A 19,237-nucleotide genomic window follows, 5' to 3' on the forward strand; every position below is an offset into this window, starting at 1 on the left:
CCCCAAAGGCCCGGGACTCCGTCACCAGCAGGTAGTAGCGCTCCTCCGTCTCCCTCAGGCCCAAGAGCACTACGGCAGGCAGGGGTAACAGGTGTTACTGGGCCTTCTCATTCCTTCTGTGTGTATAACGTTCTACTAGCGTGTGTGGAGACGTGTGGAGAAGGGTTTGAGAGGAACGGGGAATGTTGAGAGTGCAAAGTGTGGAATAAACAGAAGAGATGGGTTTTATTTAGTTAGGAAGAGGTTATGCAACTAACTCTTGCTTTTACGATTAAAACTATGTCCCGATATTTTTACGTTTTTGTTATAACTTTGTCCCAATATTGTCCCAATATTACTCAATAATTTAACATAACATGGATAAGACATTAGCTAACAAACATGTTCACACAAATATTGGCCATTTCATACACCTTTCTTTATGAATTTGGCAGAGTTTTGCAGTCGTCCGATGTTGATGTCCAGCTGTCCCACCACGTTCCGGTACCTCCCACAGTCACAGGTCGTACCTGGGAGATTCAACATACAACCTTTCATCCTCTGCTTTCCATCCTTCACACGACGGGTCATTCATTGTATCGTAGCGGCTGCATGCTGGACTCAGATCTTAAATGGTGTGTTTGAACCAGGTCAGGGAGTTTTGGATCCAGAACAACAAAAGAGCAAAATGTAAACCTCATGTTCTCCCTGAGCTCCTTTCCTTGTGTGTTACAATATCATGATTCATCATTCAGAATTTCGGCAAGCCACTAGTTTAACATGAGTGGACATGCTTCTGATATATAATAATTCACATGTAATTGTTTTTTATTTGTGCTGGAACGGTTATTAATCATGACTCATTATATTGTACATGATTAGAATCACCAGGTTTTCCTTGTAATCCGGATGGTCCAGTCCAGCCAGAAACGCCTTTCTCACCTACAAGATAAACACAAGAAATCAGCTCACTCTAAGACCTGCACCACCTTCTAGACCATGTTTTTTCCTTGTCTAGTTTTACATTGTGTCTGTAGCTTGGTGTAATAATTCAATTATACCACTAGATGGCAGTGCCACACCCAGAGTAGGAATAATAGTCTGATTTTAATGGCTGATTTTACGTAACACTGACCTCAACGCTATCCCAAACGGCAGTTACACATTAAGGGGAAGTGGTAAAACACACAAAAATTACCCTGGTTGTTTTTGTTTGAGAAAGAGACCACATTGTACCTGAAGTGTGTACCTGTGCTGTAACTGTGATTTCCCTCCAACTGCCATATGCAGACCCTTCAACCAAAGTCACACGCAACAAGCTGAAATTCAGATTGTGCCTTTCAACCTATAGCTGCCCCTGGGGTAGGCTTTGACATAAAAGTAACATTATTATTACTTAATAAGTAGAGCTTTTGAAATGTATTCCCAGCAATGTTTGGTTTATTAAACGCTCAAACTGCCTTTGACCAACAATGTACGGTTCCATAATATCTTCAAACAAGATACTTAAAAGTCCTGCCACATATTTAATGGTTGATTCTGTGGCTTGGTTGCTTATTTTTTCCACGATAAATTAAATCCCTAAGCATATATTTACAATGCAATATTTAAACGTTGGAAGTTGAATAGAAATTTATATAACATATATATATATAGAACATAGAAATATATTGAAATAACTGACTTACAACTTTCAAACGCCAGTGTTTGCCAACACATTTGGTTTCCCATAGTCTGTGTTATCTTTTTCTATGTGAAGAGGGATCTGTTCTATTTGGTGTAGATCTATGGGTAGCATGCTACACGAGAAGGCCCTGAGAAGGCCCTAACCTCCTTAATGTCATACATACACCCATGTTACTAGGTAAGAAGGGCTTATCTTGGGTATTATTAACCTGGTGTTTAACGACCTAAGTAACACTACATTGTGCAATTATAACCTTATAACTCTCATACACGGACGGACACGCAAGATCCTCAGAGATGATCCCTTAAGATTGTGTTGTTGTAATGACATCAGAGGAAAATCCAGAGAGATTAAGATGAGGAAGCTTTGGAAGGAGAGGAAGAACCATCGCAGTGGGATCTGATCATGGTGCTTTCTTTTTTTAAATCGCTGAGCTACCTCTGTCTCCTATTGGCCCCATCTTTCCCATGTGACCACGCTCTCCCAGAAGACCCATGTCTCCTGGCGCCCCTGTATGGATGGAGAGAGAGAGAGAGAGAGAGAGAGAGAGAGAGAGAGAGAGAGAGAGAGAGAGAGAGAGAGAGAGAGAGAGAGAGAGAGAGAGAGAGGTTTATTGGAAGTGCAGAGACAGGGTGATAGGCATGGAACTAAAGATTTTGACAAAGAAAATCACTTCCTTTTTTTATAATAAACCTGTATTGTAGATGTTAATTATCTGAGATTATTACATGAATATGTTAAACATCACTGATCTTAAGTAACCAGTGGGACATGGTAATGTTATTCAACGATTGAGAGGAAAGTCTGCTAGAGAGGATATGAAAAGTATTACTTCCATGAGAAAAGAGTTTGGTTGACAGGTTTTATTGGACGATTCCCAAGCAAGTATATTTCCTCAGGAAATGATCCGTCTGCAAATCAAGAACCCTCAGAAGAAATGAACAAAATGCGAAGGGACACATCACAGTAACCCAGCGGCAATTCAGAGGGATTTTCTTGTCCTCGCGCAGAGCAAAGCAAAGTCCTTCACACAGCCATGTTGAGCCTTAAGGCGCGTACAAAGACGTTGAGCCTCTAAATGACTCGCTGTCCCCACTTTTCCACTCCTTTGCTTCCCACAGGAGCAGCTGGCGAGAGGCGTGAGGGCTGCGGAGATGTGTGAGGTCTTGGAGAAGCTACAGTTCTCCTCGTGGACATATGGGGGATTCTGATATCTAACCCACATTCAAGCTCAGAACCATCTCTCACAAGAACAACTGGGACAATCATTATAGTAATGATAGACTGGGTGTAACTTATGGGTGACAGCCAGGAAGGAGGCCAACTACTCATAATTAATAATAATAATAATTCATGATTATGAATTACCAACGATATATACCGATATACCAACCATTGTTGACCATTGAAACACAATAAAACAGACCCATCCACACAAACACACGTACGTGCACACACACACACACACACACACACACGCACACACACACACACACACACACACACACACACACACACACACACACACACACACACACAGTTTAATATTACTAGATAGTCAAGGGTTTGCCGCGTGACTTTGGTAAAGGCCATACTTTTTGGTACTTTCAAAGCTGTTACAACATGACCTGTTACAGCCTGTAAGGCTATGTATACAAAGAATACACACAAACACACGTACGCGCGCGCGCACACACACACACACACACACACACACACACACACACACACACACACACACACACACACACACACACACACACACCCTTGTCAACCAGGGACACCCATAATGGTATAAGCAACCACGTGGAGGAACTAATAATCAGGGGGAAGACCATTATGATAATATTACATTTTCTTATGCAAATTTCCTTTGAGTCAGTTTGTGCCATTGGCTCCTTGAGTCCCTCTTCAAGGAAAGCCATTCTGAGGGATTTTTGTTATTTTCCCAGGAGTGCGCTTGCCAGTTTAACGGTCTGTCTAAACTTCCAGAGATAACACGCGCCTATCACTGCAGTGTTTTTCTTTTAATCACCAGTGTCTCTAACTGGTGTAACGACCGGACACTCCAGCTGCTGCTGCTGCCGAGCTAAACGAGGGCGTCTAACGTCCAACGCAACACATTTCACTCTTACTTAGCAGACCGACACCTTAACAGATCAGAGGAATGCTGATAAGACTTTCGAAGAAATCAAACACATTTGCAAACGCAAACCCTGCAACCAAACAAAACCTGGGGTGGAGTCGAACTTGCACACACAACTGACTGAGTCCACTCATGAGTCATGACCTGCCAAGAAACCCCAACAACCAAAAAAATACATTTCAGTGCTCTAGGGATATGTGGTGCGAGGCCTACCTGGCATTTGGGCATTGCAATTAAATACAAACCGTTATTCTGGTAACGGTTGGGCTTTAGAAAAATCCATCTGCCTGTTGCAGGGAAATTTATCGGGAGGAAATTCCACCACATTATCTGGAGCAGGTTGTGTGACGGGGCGGTGGCACACGCTCCGTGCCAAATAAATCACTGGCAGCGTCACTCCTTCAGTTAGCGGCTTTCGAAAGACAAATAAAAACATTTCTGCAGCGAGACGGCGGGGAGGGGAAGGTTTTGTAATTTCCTGTTGAACAGAGAGTATGTACGTGTGCCCGTGCACATGGTTGCGCTGACATGATGCAGGCTAGCAGCGCACGGGAGCCTGCTGTCGTGCGTGACCGCCGGAAACATAAACACAGGGAAACCATAATGACGAGGGGTGCCGCGCGGTGGAAATGAAAAGCCGCGTCGGAGACTTGGATGTGTCATGAAGAAAGGGTGGAGGTGAAAAGTTGAAGCGTGGAGGCAGAACTGTCTCTTTTCTTTTCCTCTTTCACGCACGCACTTTGGAAATGACTCAAAGTATCCTGGCTTCTGTATCTCACACACGTTGGAGAGCGCAGGCCTGCTGTGGGATTTAGGTCTGCGTGTGTGTGTGTGTGTGTGTGTGTGTGTGTGTGTGTGTGTGTGTGTGTGCGTGCGTGCGTGTGTGTGTGACCGTGTGTGTGTGTGCGTGTACATCTGTGCATGCAACCGTGTGTGTGTGTGTATGTATATGTTTGTGTACGTGTGTGACCGTGTGTGTGTGTGTGTGCGTGCACACCTGTGCATACACCTGTGTGTGTGTGTGTGTGTGTGTGTGTGTGTGTGTGTGTGTGTGTGTCTGTGTATGTGTGGCTGTATGTATGTCGGTACCAGTCGGTGTCAGTTGAATGTGTGTATTGAATGCCAGGTGATGTCACACGATGAGGCGCCTGTGCTCTCCTCAGTGATGGAAACACCTGGGGTTTCCTCCCCCGCCACGCAGGGGCTGTCCGACTCTGCTTCCCACCACAGAGGAGAGAGGATACCGCTCGGCACAGCTGACCTGGGTTATCCAAGTATGTCTCACGGAGCAGCAAAACAAAACACTAAATCCAGCAAAGTGTCACTTTTCATATTAGAAATAATCGTGCATATCCTGTATTTAGGGGATGAGCCAATGCAATCTTATACGGGCCTACACCGTGAGGATATGTTATTACAGGTATTAGCTGGGAATTTTCCTTCGCAAAACATTGATTTGACTTTAACATGTATTTAAAGGTTGACGTTATGTTAACCTTCTGGATATTTCCCTTTATTTTTAGGCAAAGAATGTCGAGTTTATGTTTAAACAGTGCAAAAGCTCTGCTTACACGGCAACAGACACAGACAAACAGCTGGGACGATGATCAATCACCGCCAAGCTTAATAGAACAATGGACGACCCCGAAGCGTGTGATTATCGCTTTTAGGATGTGATTATCGTGTGTGAAGACGCCAGGTGCCCGCGTGAGACGTGCTCTAGGGAGGGGAGGGGGCCTGGTCTTGGGTCGGCGATGGATCCTGCAGACGGTGCGGGGCCGTGGTCGACCGCTCCACCAGTTCATCCGCCAGCACACACCGAGTTAATGGAGTCATAGTCACCTGGGGCTCCTGGGGGCCCGAGCTTCCCCTGGGTCCCCTGCTCTCCAACGTCTCCCACCTCCCCCTCGTCTCCTGGAAACAAGTTCAGGTAGAGTGGTCTCGTCTGAGCAAGGGTAATAACTAGTGGTAGTAGTTTCTATACTGTACAATAGCAGTGATAGTAGTTATATTGGTGTAAGCAGTAGTGGATGATGAAGTAGTAGTAGCAGTATTAGTACTAGAAGCAGCAGTAGTAGTAGTAGTGCTATTAGTAGTAGTATTAGTAGTATTGGCAGTAGTAGTAGTATTGGTATTAGTAGTATTGGCAGTAGTAGTAGTATTGGTATTTGTAGTAGCAGAAGTAAAAGTGATGATTTTTAGCATTTTCAATTTTCACAGTTTGAGTAACAAACATTTGAATAAACGATAGCGTCGGGCCCCCAACCTCCACCACAAACACACACGCACACGCACATGCATGCGCACACACACACACACACACACACACACACTGTCTGATGAGTCTTGTGAAAATAGTCTCTCAGAGTTTACCAGCAGCTGTTCAAATAATAATTTCCACGTTGGCACTGACTGTATGGCTAAGACCGGCGTTTCCCTCCGGTTCCTTCCACAGGTGAACATTTTGTGACCGTCACCGTCGAGTCCATGGCTGTGTTCCTGCGAGAGCTAACGGGGAACCGAAGGAGGGTTGAATGACTTTAATCCCGACTTTAATCCGAATCCTCCTTCCATACACCTTGTACGATAAGAATTTAGCGGGACGAATAAGAGAGACGACTTAGAAATGCTTGGTGTATTCAGGAGAGACGTGGGTCATAAACACACGTCACACAAGGAAGGCCCAACGCGTTCCTCCCCGAGGCACCCTGATCTGATCCATCGTCAAGAACACCCTGGGTATGAACTGTTCCTCCCCCTGTGGTCCAGCTGTTGACCCGCCCCCCCCTCCCCTCACCGCCTCACCCCCCCCAGCCTCAACCCATAGGCCATGAGCTCATTGAACTATTACCAGCCTTCACCACCACCGCCCCTGGGGACAACCACCTCCCCCACAGACCCACAGACCCGTTCGTCCAGACCTGGAACCGACTGTGTTCACCATTAACTCAATTCGTTCCTATTTCCCTTTATTTATACGCAGGAGCAAGCGCGTACCCGAAATAAAACCCCTTCACTCTTCAAGGCTTTGTCTGCTCGGTTTTGTACACGCGAGCGTCGTGAAAACCGCCCCGACTGGAACTGATGAAACGGCAATCCTACAAGCCGGAGTGGAGTTTCGCTGGCTGGGTGGGTTTACAAGGGTCTGTCTGTCGTCTCCCCTGGGTTACTGCTGTCTGCATCAGCGGGGGGCCTTCCACAAAACCCCACTACTGGATGCTATTAAACGGAGAGCAGGGGGGGGCGGCGGTTCGCTGCTAAGGAACTGTGCGGTGGAAGTAGCTAACCGCTTGCTAACGAGCTACAGGGCATTGTGTGTTCGCTGCCTCTTTAAACTCAGAGCTCATTATGGGTGGGTGGTTTTATTCGCACTAGTGTGAAAATAGTCCACTGGGTTTTTCGCTGCGTCGACTGTGTTTTCATCTGATCTTTGTCGTTTTTTTGGGGGGGGGAAATTCTGTTACAAGATTGAACACATTCTGTCGTTTCGTACTTAGTGTTTTTTTTGCGTGAGTACATGGTTCACAGCAGGACTGCAAACTTGTTTTACGAAGCAAAAGTATTTTAACATTTTACACACTGAATAAATTTAAATGAAAATATTAATATAGAGAAAGCGGCGGTTGTCAGCCAAAGTTAATAGAGAATGTTCCAGTCCGTTAGTAAAATATATTTGTTTGACACATGGCCTTGCTTCCCAGATTTTCTTTGGCTGAAATATGAAATGTTTTGGGACGGGGTGAATGGCTTGGATGTGAGATAAGGCAAGGAGAAATTACCGTGGGAATCAGTTTTCTAAAATATAGTATTTTCCAGGGACTTCAAAGTTCAAGGCAAACCACAAATGCACACACACACACACTAACAGACATACACATACACATACACACACACACACACACACACACACGCACATACAACGTGCACTGTCCGCCCAAGTCTGCTTACCTTTAGGTCCCGGTAGTAAAACACTACTACACACCTCAGGAGAGGCACAGGAGCCAATGAGCTCCATCACGCCAAAAAGATTGACCAATAACAGCAGTCTCCTCTGGAGTCCTTCTCTCACCATCATCTCCTGAGTTCTGATCCAACAAGAGAAAACTGGAGAAGATAGGAAAGACAGCAAGGCGCTGGATCCACTTCTTGATGGTATTAGCAGGTTCTGAAGCAGCTACTGCTGGTCAGACTGGGTGGAAGGCCAGTTCTGGGATCAGTGGACGACTCTGGTTCAGACTGTTGTTATTACACCACCAATCAGAATGGATCAGAACAGCACTGTTGTTTACAGAAGACACGCACACACACACACACACACACACACACACACACACACACACACACACACACACACATCAACTCAAGATAGACTAGCACACAGATATAAACATTGTCAAGAAATATAACACATAAACACACACACACACATACACACCGACATACACAGGAGCATTTACACATTCACATTTGTGTTCACATACACACACACATAGGCACACGTGCGCGCGCATCCTTTGGAATTTGTTTGCAGTGTCTTATCACTCAGCTGTCACAACGTAAATTACACTCACCAGATATCTGCATTCCCCGGCCCCTCTAAGCTCATCTTCCACCACTGTAGAGCGCATGTGTAAGTGTAAATAGTATAATGAGGGTCCTAACCAAGGGTCTTAACTCAGGGTTTACACAGGCAGTGCTACAAGTCATGGCCTGACGCGATTTGTACTTTTTGATGCCCATCTGTTGGATTAAAAGTGACATAATGAGGGGGATATTACAGAATGAAACTATTGGAAATAACCTTGATAAGCCACAAGCTTCCCAGCTCATTAGAAAGAAAAAACTAGCAATCAATAGCTACATAACACACACACACACACACACACGCACACACACACACACACAGAATGGAAGAATACACATTCACAGACAGCACACACATTCTTCCATAGTTGCGTTTCTTGGTTTGTCACTATGTGATGACAATGTCCACAGATTAAGGAGTCTGGGAGCCTGAGGAAATGGATATACTCCCGCGTGCACGAATGGGCGCGCACGTGTGTGTGTGTGTGTATGTGTATGTGCGTGCGTGCGTGCGTGCGTGTGTGTGTGTGTGTGTGTGTGTGTGTGTGCGTGTGTGCATGTGTGTGTGTGTGTGTGTGTGTGTGTGTGTGTGTGTGTGTGTGTGTGTGCGTGTGTGTGTGTGCGTGTGTGTGTGTGTGTGTGTGTGTTATGTGCGTGCGTGTGGTTAGTGGTCCAGTGATAACAGGGCCAGTGATACAGAGAAAGTAATTCAGACAGAAGGGAAACAAGGAAGAGAGAGAGTTAGATACAACGATAAATAAATGAGGAGAGAGACAGTGGAAGGGATCACAGCCAGCAGTGTGTCTGGGGCGGGTTGGTTAGATGTTTGCCGGAATGGCTGATTGATTGTTTTTATGTGTGTGTCTCCATCCATTAGTTGGAGAAGTCACTAGGGGCGAGAGTGTTTTGTCTCTTTGAAGTGCAGTCCTCCAAAGTCCACTTTGATCACTCACAAATCAGCCCGTTTCTGTCTTTCTCCAGAGCAGTAGGGGCATTCTGGCTGGACCTCAACATGGATGGATGGAACATTGTGTGTGTGTGTGTGTGTGTGTGTGTGTGTGTCTGTGTGCGTGTGCGTGTGTCTGTGTTATTTTTGTGTCTTGTGTTTGTGTTCTGGTTTTTGAAAGTTCAAAACTTCTGGACTAAATCACACACAGACAGACAGACAGACAGACACACACACACACACACACACACACACACACACACACACAAGGAATAACCTCATTAAGTCTAATTGTTTACATGTGGTGTCGATAGCGTTCCCTTGTTATTTAGGGACAATGGAATTCAGTGTGAATCACTGACAGGGTTGACTCTGTGCTGGTAAGTATAACCGCAACAGGGCCCTGCTTTTATGGTTTCGCCTAAAAGAACACACACAAGAACATTAACACAACCACACACACACATGCACACATTCTTTATTGATTAATCCTACCCTATTCGTCATTGGCACATTCAAGTCCATTTCACTTTCTTTGTATTTTGGTCCATAGTGTTAAAAGAAGAAATGCTTCAAATTTTAGTTGAAGCATCCATTTTTTGGTATGTGTGTGCATGTGTGCGCATGCGTGTGCGTGTGTGTGTGTGTGTGTGTGTGTGTGTGTGTGTGTGTGTGTGTGTGTGTGTGTGTGTGTGTGTGTGTGTGTGTGTGTGTGTGTGTGTGTGTGTGTGTGTGTGTTGAGGAGCCATATCTGATTTATATTGAAAACAGCCCTGGATTTTTGGTTTATATTGAAAGGCACTTTACTTTGAAAAGACTGTAGGAAGTTCAGAGACTCCTTGAGTAATATTTCTCCTTGAAGGTCTTCAAGGAGACCATAAACAGGGTTGAGCACCTGTTCCTCTGTTATTCCGTTTGTTCCTTTGACAAAGGAGGATATTGGAAGCCAACACAGTCTCGCCTTCCTCTTCACAGCTTTATTTATGCTCTTCCAACCACGCCTCGCAGTGTATTAATTGGAAAAGGCTGTTTGAACTCTAAACAACTTTGTCAATTGTTTGAATTTGAACTGCTCTGTTTGCCTTAACATCTCCATCACCTGCTGGCTGTTTAATGTCAGCGAAGGGAAATCAGGAAAAAACAAACCTGTGTGGTATCTGCGGCTTTCACATGCCTGCGATAAGTCTGTCCAATATTTACATTCTGCCCCAATGAAATGATTAGGTGTTCTACCTGTCTGTCTGTCTCCCTACCCGGCCACCTGTCGCACTCTCACTGCGCTTGCCTGGAGTCTACCTCAAGGCTAGGCAGCGCCAGCGCTAAAGCTAGCGCGCTAGCCCCGTGTTTGGGGGGAGTGGCGATGGGAGGGAGGCCTGAGGGGAGGGGTGAGATGTTTTTCAGTTGGATCCTTTCAAAACGAGCTTTCTCCTGACCACCTGCCTGCTTTAACACCTGCCTGCTCGCGACAACACCTGGAATGCCAAGGTACTGCATTTTATTATTGGAGAGCCAACAAAGACCAGAGTGGACCGGGGTCTGTAAAGAATCAAAGACTTGGTGTGTTTCTGTTTAGGTTGTAGCTCTGCTCGTCACACCATGAGGGATCAGTTAATAACTAGCCATCTTCACTGAGCCGAGTGGTCATTTTACATTTAGGGATCCTTGGCTGACTCTTTTACCCAAAGTGACTTCACACACACATTCACATACCGACGGCGGAGTCAACCAGGCAGGGCGACAGCCAGCTCTTTGGGAGCAGTTGGGGTGAGGGTTCTTGTGTCACCTCGACACTCTGCTAGGAGGAGCCGGGGATCAAACTATAGCAACCTTCCGATTATCCGCAAACGCGCTCTACCTCCTGAGCTACTGCCGCCCCAAGCGTCTGTGCCAACACTGATTGAAAGCACACCTCTAGTTTGGTGAGACCTCACCTCCACCTTCCGATAGCCCGCCTAGACCCAGCGGAGACGGTGAGGAGGTCTGGAGTTGAGGTGCTGGAGTCGGCCCACCGGCGTTTCACATATAGTGTTGGAGCCTGTTTAAAAAATGTTGGTTGTTCCAGTGCAGGCGGACAATTCAGGAGGTCGGTTCAGAGGGAGAGTGTGCAAGAGGCGGAGGTCAAGTTCAACGATCAAAGATGTCAACGACAAAGGAAGAGAAAAGGGTTGGTGTTGACACTTCCTTTTTTTTTGTAGGCCACTTCCCCTTGGAACAAAATACTGGGTTGCCACGGTAACGAGGTGTTGAACAGTTATACAAATGAGCGGTGATTCAACCGCACCGGGCAGGGTTGACAACTGTACAAACTAGGATCGTTTGTGTATACCTTGTCGTATGATGCATTTCTTTGTGATTGTGTTTTTTTTTTTTGTGTGTGTGATTGTGTTTTTTGTACGTTTTTGTATTTGTTTTGATTTGTGATCGCTGTTTCTTTTCAAACTGCCACAAGATGAACAGGTCCTAAGACAATCTAATGTACTTTCTATTGTTTACGATGTTAGAGGGCTTAATGCTTAATTTTCTCAGTTTTTTGAGTGTGTGTGCATATGCGCATGGGTGTGTGTGTGTGTGTGTGTGTGTGTGTGTGTGTAGGGGTGTGTGTGTGTGTGTGTGTGTGTGTGTGCGCGCGCGAGTGAAATGGACAGTTTTAGTCATTGTTGCCTGCTGCTGATGGGGCCTGTTGTTGTATTTGCATAGTGTGTGGTGCTGCTTCCTGGAGAAACAAAATGCGTGTGTGTTTATGTATATTTAGGCATTCATGTGGATATATTTGCGTTGTAGTTACGTGTATTTACGTGCAGCACCGGAGAAAGACAGCAGAGCACAGACAGAGCAGGTGAGCAGACAAACGCTCCAAGATATATAAAAGCTCAGCAAAAGCCAGGGATTACAAACCTATCTAAACACGCTGCCTAGAAGAGGCCCCACACACGCCCTTAAAGAGGCACTCGTAACCACCCCTATTATCAGCTTATGGCCATTAAACATTAAAAGTGAACCTCACCCACTACCTGCGGTGTGAAGATCGGGTCTTGCTGCCTCATGTGCATTTGTATTTGTACACACCATAAAGGTAAAGACATTACGGACATCAGACATTATGCTACATGCGTCTTGCTTGATGTGTGTGTTGTTGCTTTTTTCTTTAAAAAAAACGACGTCTCTGCTATGATTGAAACAGGCTAACTATAAAATACGGTTCTGTAAATATTGCGTGGACTACTGTGTAATTACTCCTGTGATTATAAAGACAGATTCCCGTAAAACATCCACGCCGGATCAGACATTTTTAAACTGCCTTGATACCAGCCTAAGGCTATTGATAGCCTATTGTTTGTTTAGGCCCACAACACACACACACACACACACACACACACACACACACACACACACACACACACACACACACACCCAGACACAGACACACACACACACACACACACACAGTTAATGCCCTCTTCCTTCATCTGCTGTGTGGAAATGGTTTAAAGTATGTAATCTCCTCCACACCACAAACCAAAAAGGTCAGTTCTCAGCCGATCTCACTCTCGACGAAACATAGGTGAACATTTTTCATTCATTTCGCTGCCGTTTCAAATCAATCCCCGACGTCCCACGTGAACAACAACGCTCGTACAACTGTGCACCAGATGTTCCCTCAAAACACGGCGAAACAACATGAACATTTGAGACGATTCAGTCGAACCGCTAACGTCAAATATGAAAACAGCTAATATCTATATTGTGTGGTAACAAAGATACAAGCAGAATAAACCATTCCTGGGTGCGCTGCTATTGAAAAATAATTTCCTTTGACGGCGGCGGGCGGTCGCGGCCAATTCCTTGCATAGTCTGCCATGCGGGTAATTGACAGCGTTGAACAACAACATGGCTTTGAGCGGCAAGCGCGGAAAAACCACATCTTGAGGGTCCACGCCTTAGCATGTCCCGCGGCCCCACCTCACCCCGGTGGATGTCTTGTTGTTTTCACAGTGTTGCTGCAGCCCCGGGCCAGCCTTTAAGTCTCAATTTAATATCACACACTCCTTTTTCTCTTTCTGAGATTTAAGCAGTTGTAACTCAGCAAGAATAAACGCCTGCTGTGTGAGCACGTGTTTGGGCGTGTGCTGGGTGTGTGTGTGTGTGTGTGTGTGTGTGTGTGTGTGTGTGTGTGTGTGTGTGTCTGTGTGTGAGTGAGCATGTGTGAGTGTGTGTGTGTGTGTGTGTGTGTGTGTGTGTGTGTGTGTGTGTGTGTGTGTGTGTGTGTGTGTGTGTGTGTGTGTGTGTGTGTGTGTGTGTGTGTGCGTGCATGCATGCATGTGTGAGCATGTGTGTGTGGGTGTGTCTGTGTGTGCGTGCGTTTGACCTCCACATAAACCTTGGAGAATTTATTTTCAATACACTAAGCCAATCTGACAACTACCACATCAAACGAGTGCTACACAGGCTTTTTGTTCAAAAAATGTAGGACCTTTTGAATTTAAAAGCAAAACAATGTTTGCAAACAAAAACGTTATTTAATCCATTCATAAGTCCTCTATCGTCAGCCTCATGTCTCCTTCCACACTCTCTCCTTCCTCCTCCTCTCTTCCTTCCTCCTCCCTTTCCTCGCCCACTTTTTTAATGCGGTAACCTTTGTGTCAGAATTCCCAATGTCCGCTTTCCTTGGCTATTCTGTTGACAATAAAGGCGATGATAATCACTTCCACTACTGAATTATAAAGTTTCTCTCTGCCATTTGGCCGCCACTCTCGGCCAACCAGGTCAGTTAAAGCCAAAGTCAAAAGGGTGCCGCTTCGTCTTCCAGCGGCCATGCTGCTTATTAGCCGTTAACAACGAGAAACAGTGGGCATGTTAAAATATAAATCTGGTAAACGCCTCCGCATGTGTGGGGGAAAAACACTGCAGTTATTCTGTGGAAAACATTCATGAGTTTAGAAACCGCCCATTCTCTGTGTCGCTCTTGACACGTAAACAGTTGGTGCTGAGGCCTCCTCCTGGTAACAGCTCATTGTAATCAGGTGTTGTGTTGCCCCCGCTGCCCAGGCCTCACGGGCCTCCTGGCTGCACCACGACGGCAGCGACGCTGCATGCAGGGAGAGCCGTTTCCCCACCAGAACCCCCCAACCCTTTAATAACCATCCTCTGTTTTCCCTCTCCCTCGTCTCTTTCTCTTGGAGGAAGGAATCCACACAGATGATAGATAAAGAATCTGCGGTCGGTTCGGTCGGTTGGTTGGTCGGCGGGAATCTTTTCGAAATAGCTGAAATAGTTGAAATAAACGTTTCTCATAAAAGTCGTTTTTTTTTTTTTCCCAGTTGAATCAAGAAAAGAAAACGCATGCGCTGTGTAACAAGAGGGCCTCTGGGGGATGAAAAAGAGGCCTCTATTATGTAAATCCTAACTGTCTCTTACCCCCCCCCCCCCCAGACTTTTTGCATAATGGCCCTGCAACATCAAACAACGTCTTGGTGCGGAAAGGAGATTATGGAAAACGGGTGTAGAAACACTGAGCGGCCAATCACAGCGAACCAGGAAAAGGAGGAGAGGGATGGGCAGTGGACCCTATGAAGGTGCCGACCGAGCTGAGGGTGTGCTGCTGAGGTATGAACAGAGGGGAACGGGGAACGACCGCCCCACCGCAGAGGCCTCTGCAGGTGCAGACATGCGCCGTAGTCGTTTTGAACCAGATCGTTTTTTTTTGTCGTTCTCCCAAGGTTGAGGACAGCTCACCTGTCACTCTAACCTGTTCTGTTGTACTTCCGTTTTACATTTCACTTCCATCCTCGTAGATTTGTTTAGTTTTTGTAACTACAGACGCGTGGTTGTCTTTCGCTGCACTACAAAATAAGTAATGCGTCAAATTGAACATGAATGGGGGTGAGTTTGAGAGCCAATTGCCCTCTGACTGATCCTGGCCTCCAGCAATGTGATTAGTCAAAACACAGACGAAGAAAGGAAGTATGCTTTGCGCCGATGCACAGAACACAGGTAGATGTTATAATAAACCAGCTTATCAGAATCAGAATCAGAATCTGGATCAGCCATATTCGCCAAGTAGTATATTCACACACATACAAGGAATTCGACACCGGATATATCCTTGCTCTCAAAGTACATACACAGACTAGCCATACAGATGAACAAAGACAATGAGCGTAACATAAACCCATAAACTATTATATAACAAAGGTATATATAGACATTTAAATACTGCATACAACAATTTAGTTTTAGCACCAAGACAATAGTGCAAGGATGCTGGAATAAATATGGACTGATTAACAAATTACTTCATACACATGAGGTCGGTTGCTATGCACAGAATACGTAGTCTAGAATTCAAATAGTGTTCATTGTTACAGGTTTATTGTACTCGGATTGTTCCTGATAGGTATTGACATGATGGCGCAGCGATACAGGGAAAGCAAGTGTTCAGTGCTGACACGCCAGAGCTCTTTCATGAGCATGTGTGGCGATGACTTTATCCAGTCTGCCTTGACGATTCAAGGCACAATAATTAGCCCAGTCCCAGAGCCTCATCAGTCTAACGCGGTTCGCGGAATAAAGTGGATACAAATGCGTGTTCTAAGATTTCTACAGCTTCAGCTTTCTTCCTCTACCTGTGTATAACTCTGTACCGTTATACAGGGGTAACTCTGTAGCGAACTCCCTGCTTCTCCCGGGATATTTTGGGTAGGAGGAACTTTATTTCAACATCAAGTCCACTAGCGAGTGACGAAAACTGACTCACGTCACTTGCCCTTGCGAAGGTAAAACGTTCATAACCAATCATCTTACTGGTCCATGACACGGACTGAAGGACTGAGTGTGACTATCCCAGACACAAACTACCACGATAGTGCATGGACCAGCGGGTATGGTGTGGTCTGGTACGTCCTCTCTTCATCTAGTCTCATTCTCCCTGAAGCAGCGATGAGTCCTCACTACGGTGTGTGTGTGTGTGTGTGTGTGTGTGTGTGTGTGTGTGTGTGTGTGTGTGTGTGTGTGTGTGTGTGTGTGTGTGTGTGTGTGTGTGTGTGTGTGTGTGTGCGTGTGTTCCCTCTCACCTCCCCTTGTTCTATTGGTTTTCTAGGGTTTGTCCACAGTAGTTTCTGCATGCTTTACCCAAGCTATCCGAGATCCAAGATGTGTGTGTGTGTGTTAGATATTCACCAATTGCGTGTCTTGCCATCGTGGACAGGAGGTTCCCACTCACAAGTTGAACATGCATGCATGTGTATTGCTGATGCTCTTCAATCCAGCGGCTCAATGTTAGGAGGGTTATTCCCACAACCCGTATTTTCAGTTGAGACCTGTCCGGGCCTGAAGTGTTGGGGAACATCTCTGTGTTACTTCTGGATGTTAAATGGGGAGTTCTATGTAAATATGAAGGGCAGGCTACTTCCGGCCAACCGCCTTTCCAGGGCGCTAGTTGAGTTCTGGCTGCACACCCTTTGCTCGAGGGAGTGTGAGGAATGTTTTTAACGTCTGACAGCGTGCCGGCACCTGTGGGGTATACTACGAACCTCGCTGAACCCATGCTTCCTTTGGAAAACCTGGATCGACATATACGCAACTCAACGCAATCAGAGTTCAATGGTACCATGAAGCTCACTTAGGATTCGATTTGTCAAGCCAGGTTTTCCGCTTTAGTTTTTTTTACTCACCTTTACAAAATGGATAGATCAAGAGCAGTCTATTTCACTCAAGAGGAACAGATAGTCATAATGAATTCCTATGAGGAGTTCAAGAATCAGATTACAGCTAGGGGCAACACAGTTGCACATAATAAGGCTAGGGAGGCGTGCTGGCAAAAAATTGCAGATTGTGTAAATTTGTAAGTGAAAAGATTCTGCATATTGTCTAAAAAATAACTATGCCAAATGCTGAATTGTTCACCATTAATCCCAATAGAGTGATGATGATTTCAAAATGCAAAAGCAACATCCAAACTGCTTTATTCTATAATTTAGGGAATTCACTTTAAATACACCCCAATACAAATACATGTAAGAAATGTATAGCATATGGTTTCAACCGCTGAGATGTAGCGGCGGTGGCGTAGGGGATTAGAATAAGACCCCGACGCCAGTGACCAGGGGTTCAAATCCCGCCTGTCCATTATCATTCCTTTACTCCCCCTTTTATCCCCATCTAGATGGGGATAAAAGGTGGTGCCAGCTAGCGATGGCTCGTTCACGAACGAATCAGTTCGAACGAACTACTCTTTAACGAACCGACCTGATTCCCCGTTTCAGTTCGTCTTGTTCGTATCGTTCGTTCTCCGAGACTCGACTCCCAGCTCCACCCACTAGTCGCTGAGTCGCTGACGCTGACTTGCGAGTCGCCGTTCGTTCACTGACTGTGTTTAGCGATGAAGACTCGAGGACTGAGAAGTCACGAGAGCCAGACGGGCAACAACATCCCGATTCCGAACATGAAGCGCTCCTCAGCTAAAAGGAGCTGAGTCTGACTGACTCAGCTGAGAACTGTGCATTCATGAGTCCTTTGAATGAGAACGAGGGAGGAGCTGAGCTGACCGACTCAGTGACTGAGAACCATGATTCACCGCTACCGGAAATGTGACTCAAGGAAGGAAGGAAGGAACGATTCGAACGACTCTTCTTGGCGAACTGACCGACGTGAAGTGATTGATTCAAACAAATCATGAAATTGAATGAAAGTATAATTCTTTAACCTTTAGTGAATAAGTATTCCATATGACATAGAGAGGGTGTTTAGAGGGGGTGTCTATTTTCCCTTAAAATCATCTCTTGGCAGCTAGCCAGCTCGGTACCTCACTTGCAGCTAAGGGAGTATCACGAATTACCAAGGATACCTTGTGAACAATTTTTCCATGTTTCTCAAACAGTTATACATTATGTTAAATTATTTAACCATAGACTGGATTTAACTATACGATCTGAATGTGTAGGTCGTCTTATTTTCGACACAAGGGTCACATTTTCAAATGTGAATGAAAATAGTAGTAGGCTTCTTCCTGTAGTGTAGACACGTCGATGCTGCGCGTGACGTAGGGGAGAACGTTCGCTACGCAAATTTTCATAATATCAATTATAGTGGTGTCCCATTTCAAAGGGAAAGATCTTCCCTCTTTGAGACGACTTTACTGTGGAGGGAACTCAAAGCAAGTGTTCTCGTTAAGGGGAGAGTAATGTGACAGGGCCTTACTGAGCCTTTACCTTGACTGCACACACACACACACACACACACACACACACAGAAAGCTCTTCTTAGGTTATTAATATATTTGCCTCATGGAGGTCTCTGCATATTTATATTTGGCATGTTTATCTCAGTGTTGAAAGTTTTTCCCTTCTATAAAATGATTATTAAAATCCATATGTTGACTCTTTTATTGAGGAGTGAGGAGCTGTTTTATTGACGAGAAACATATTTACACACACACACACACACACACACACACACACACACACACACACACACACACACACACACATTTGAATCTACCAATACTGGTTGTGTCAGCCTGGCATGGAGTAACATAACATCCATTTGGTTAGCCGTGACTGTCAGCAGACTGTAAAATAATAATAATCCATTCCGGGAAGCGATGGAGCTCCAGGATTCAGGAATAACAAAACACACCAACCGGAGAGGGAAGGCGTTCTCAACGCTTCAGGGATTAATGATGATGTCTGCCTGTCCTCGTTCACGGTGTGTGTGTGTGTGTGTGTGTGTGTGTGTGTGTGTTTAATCGAGGTTAGATTGGATCACACTCTTTAAAATTCATTTTCTGTTATAGGTTCAGATGGCTGAACGTATGGATATGGCTCATATTGAAATATAGAAAACATGTCAGGGAAATTGTGTATACACAGTTCGACGTAAACCATTTGTATGTCCGGTT

The 19,237-nt window shown here is 45.4% G+C and overlaps 1 protein-coding gene across 1 annotated transcript in view; it reads right to left on the reverse strand.

The window, feature by feature from the left end:
• The window catches only part of colec10 (collectin sub-family member 10 (C-type lectin)), a gene marked incomplete at its 3' end in the record, with an annotated part of 13,221 nt that extends 5,190 nt beyond the window's left edge, over window positions 1–8,031 (reverse strand). The window contains exons 1-6 of the mRNA XM_084471862.1: window positions 7,761–8,031; window positions 5,655–5,726; window positions 2,105–2,176; window positions 868–921; window positions 414–509; window positions 1–69 (exon numbers count right to left, since the gene is read on the reverse strand). The exon at window positions 1–69 is cut by the window's left edge and continues 137 nt beyond it. Of these exons, the coding sequence (XP_084327988.1) occupies window positions 1–69; window positions 414–509; window positions 868–921; window positions 2,105–2,176; window positions 5,655–5,726; window positions 7,761–7,887 (490 nt within the window). The 5' untranslated portion in view covers window positions 7,888–8,031. The remainder of the gene's footprint in view (window positions 70–413; window positions 510–867; window positions 922–2,104; window positions 2,177–5,654; window positions 5,727–7,760) is intronic.
• Window positions 8,032–19,237: the final 11,206 nt, after the last annotated feature.

The sequence above is a fragment of the Micromesistius poutassou genome (genome assembly GCF_964030765.1).
Source record: "Micromesistius poutassou genome assembly, chromosome: 8".
NCBI lineage: Eukaryota > Metazoa > Chordata > Actinopteri > Gadiformes > Gadidae > Micromesistius > Micromesistius poutassou.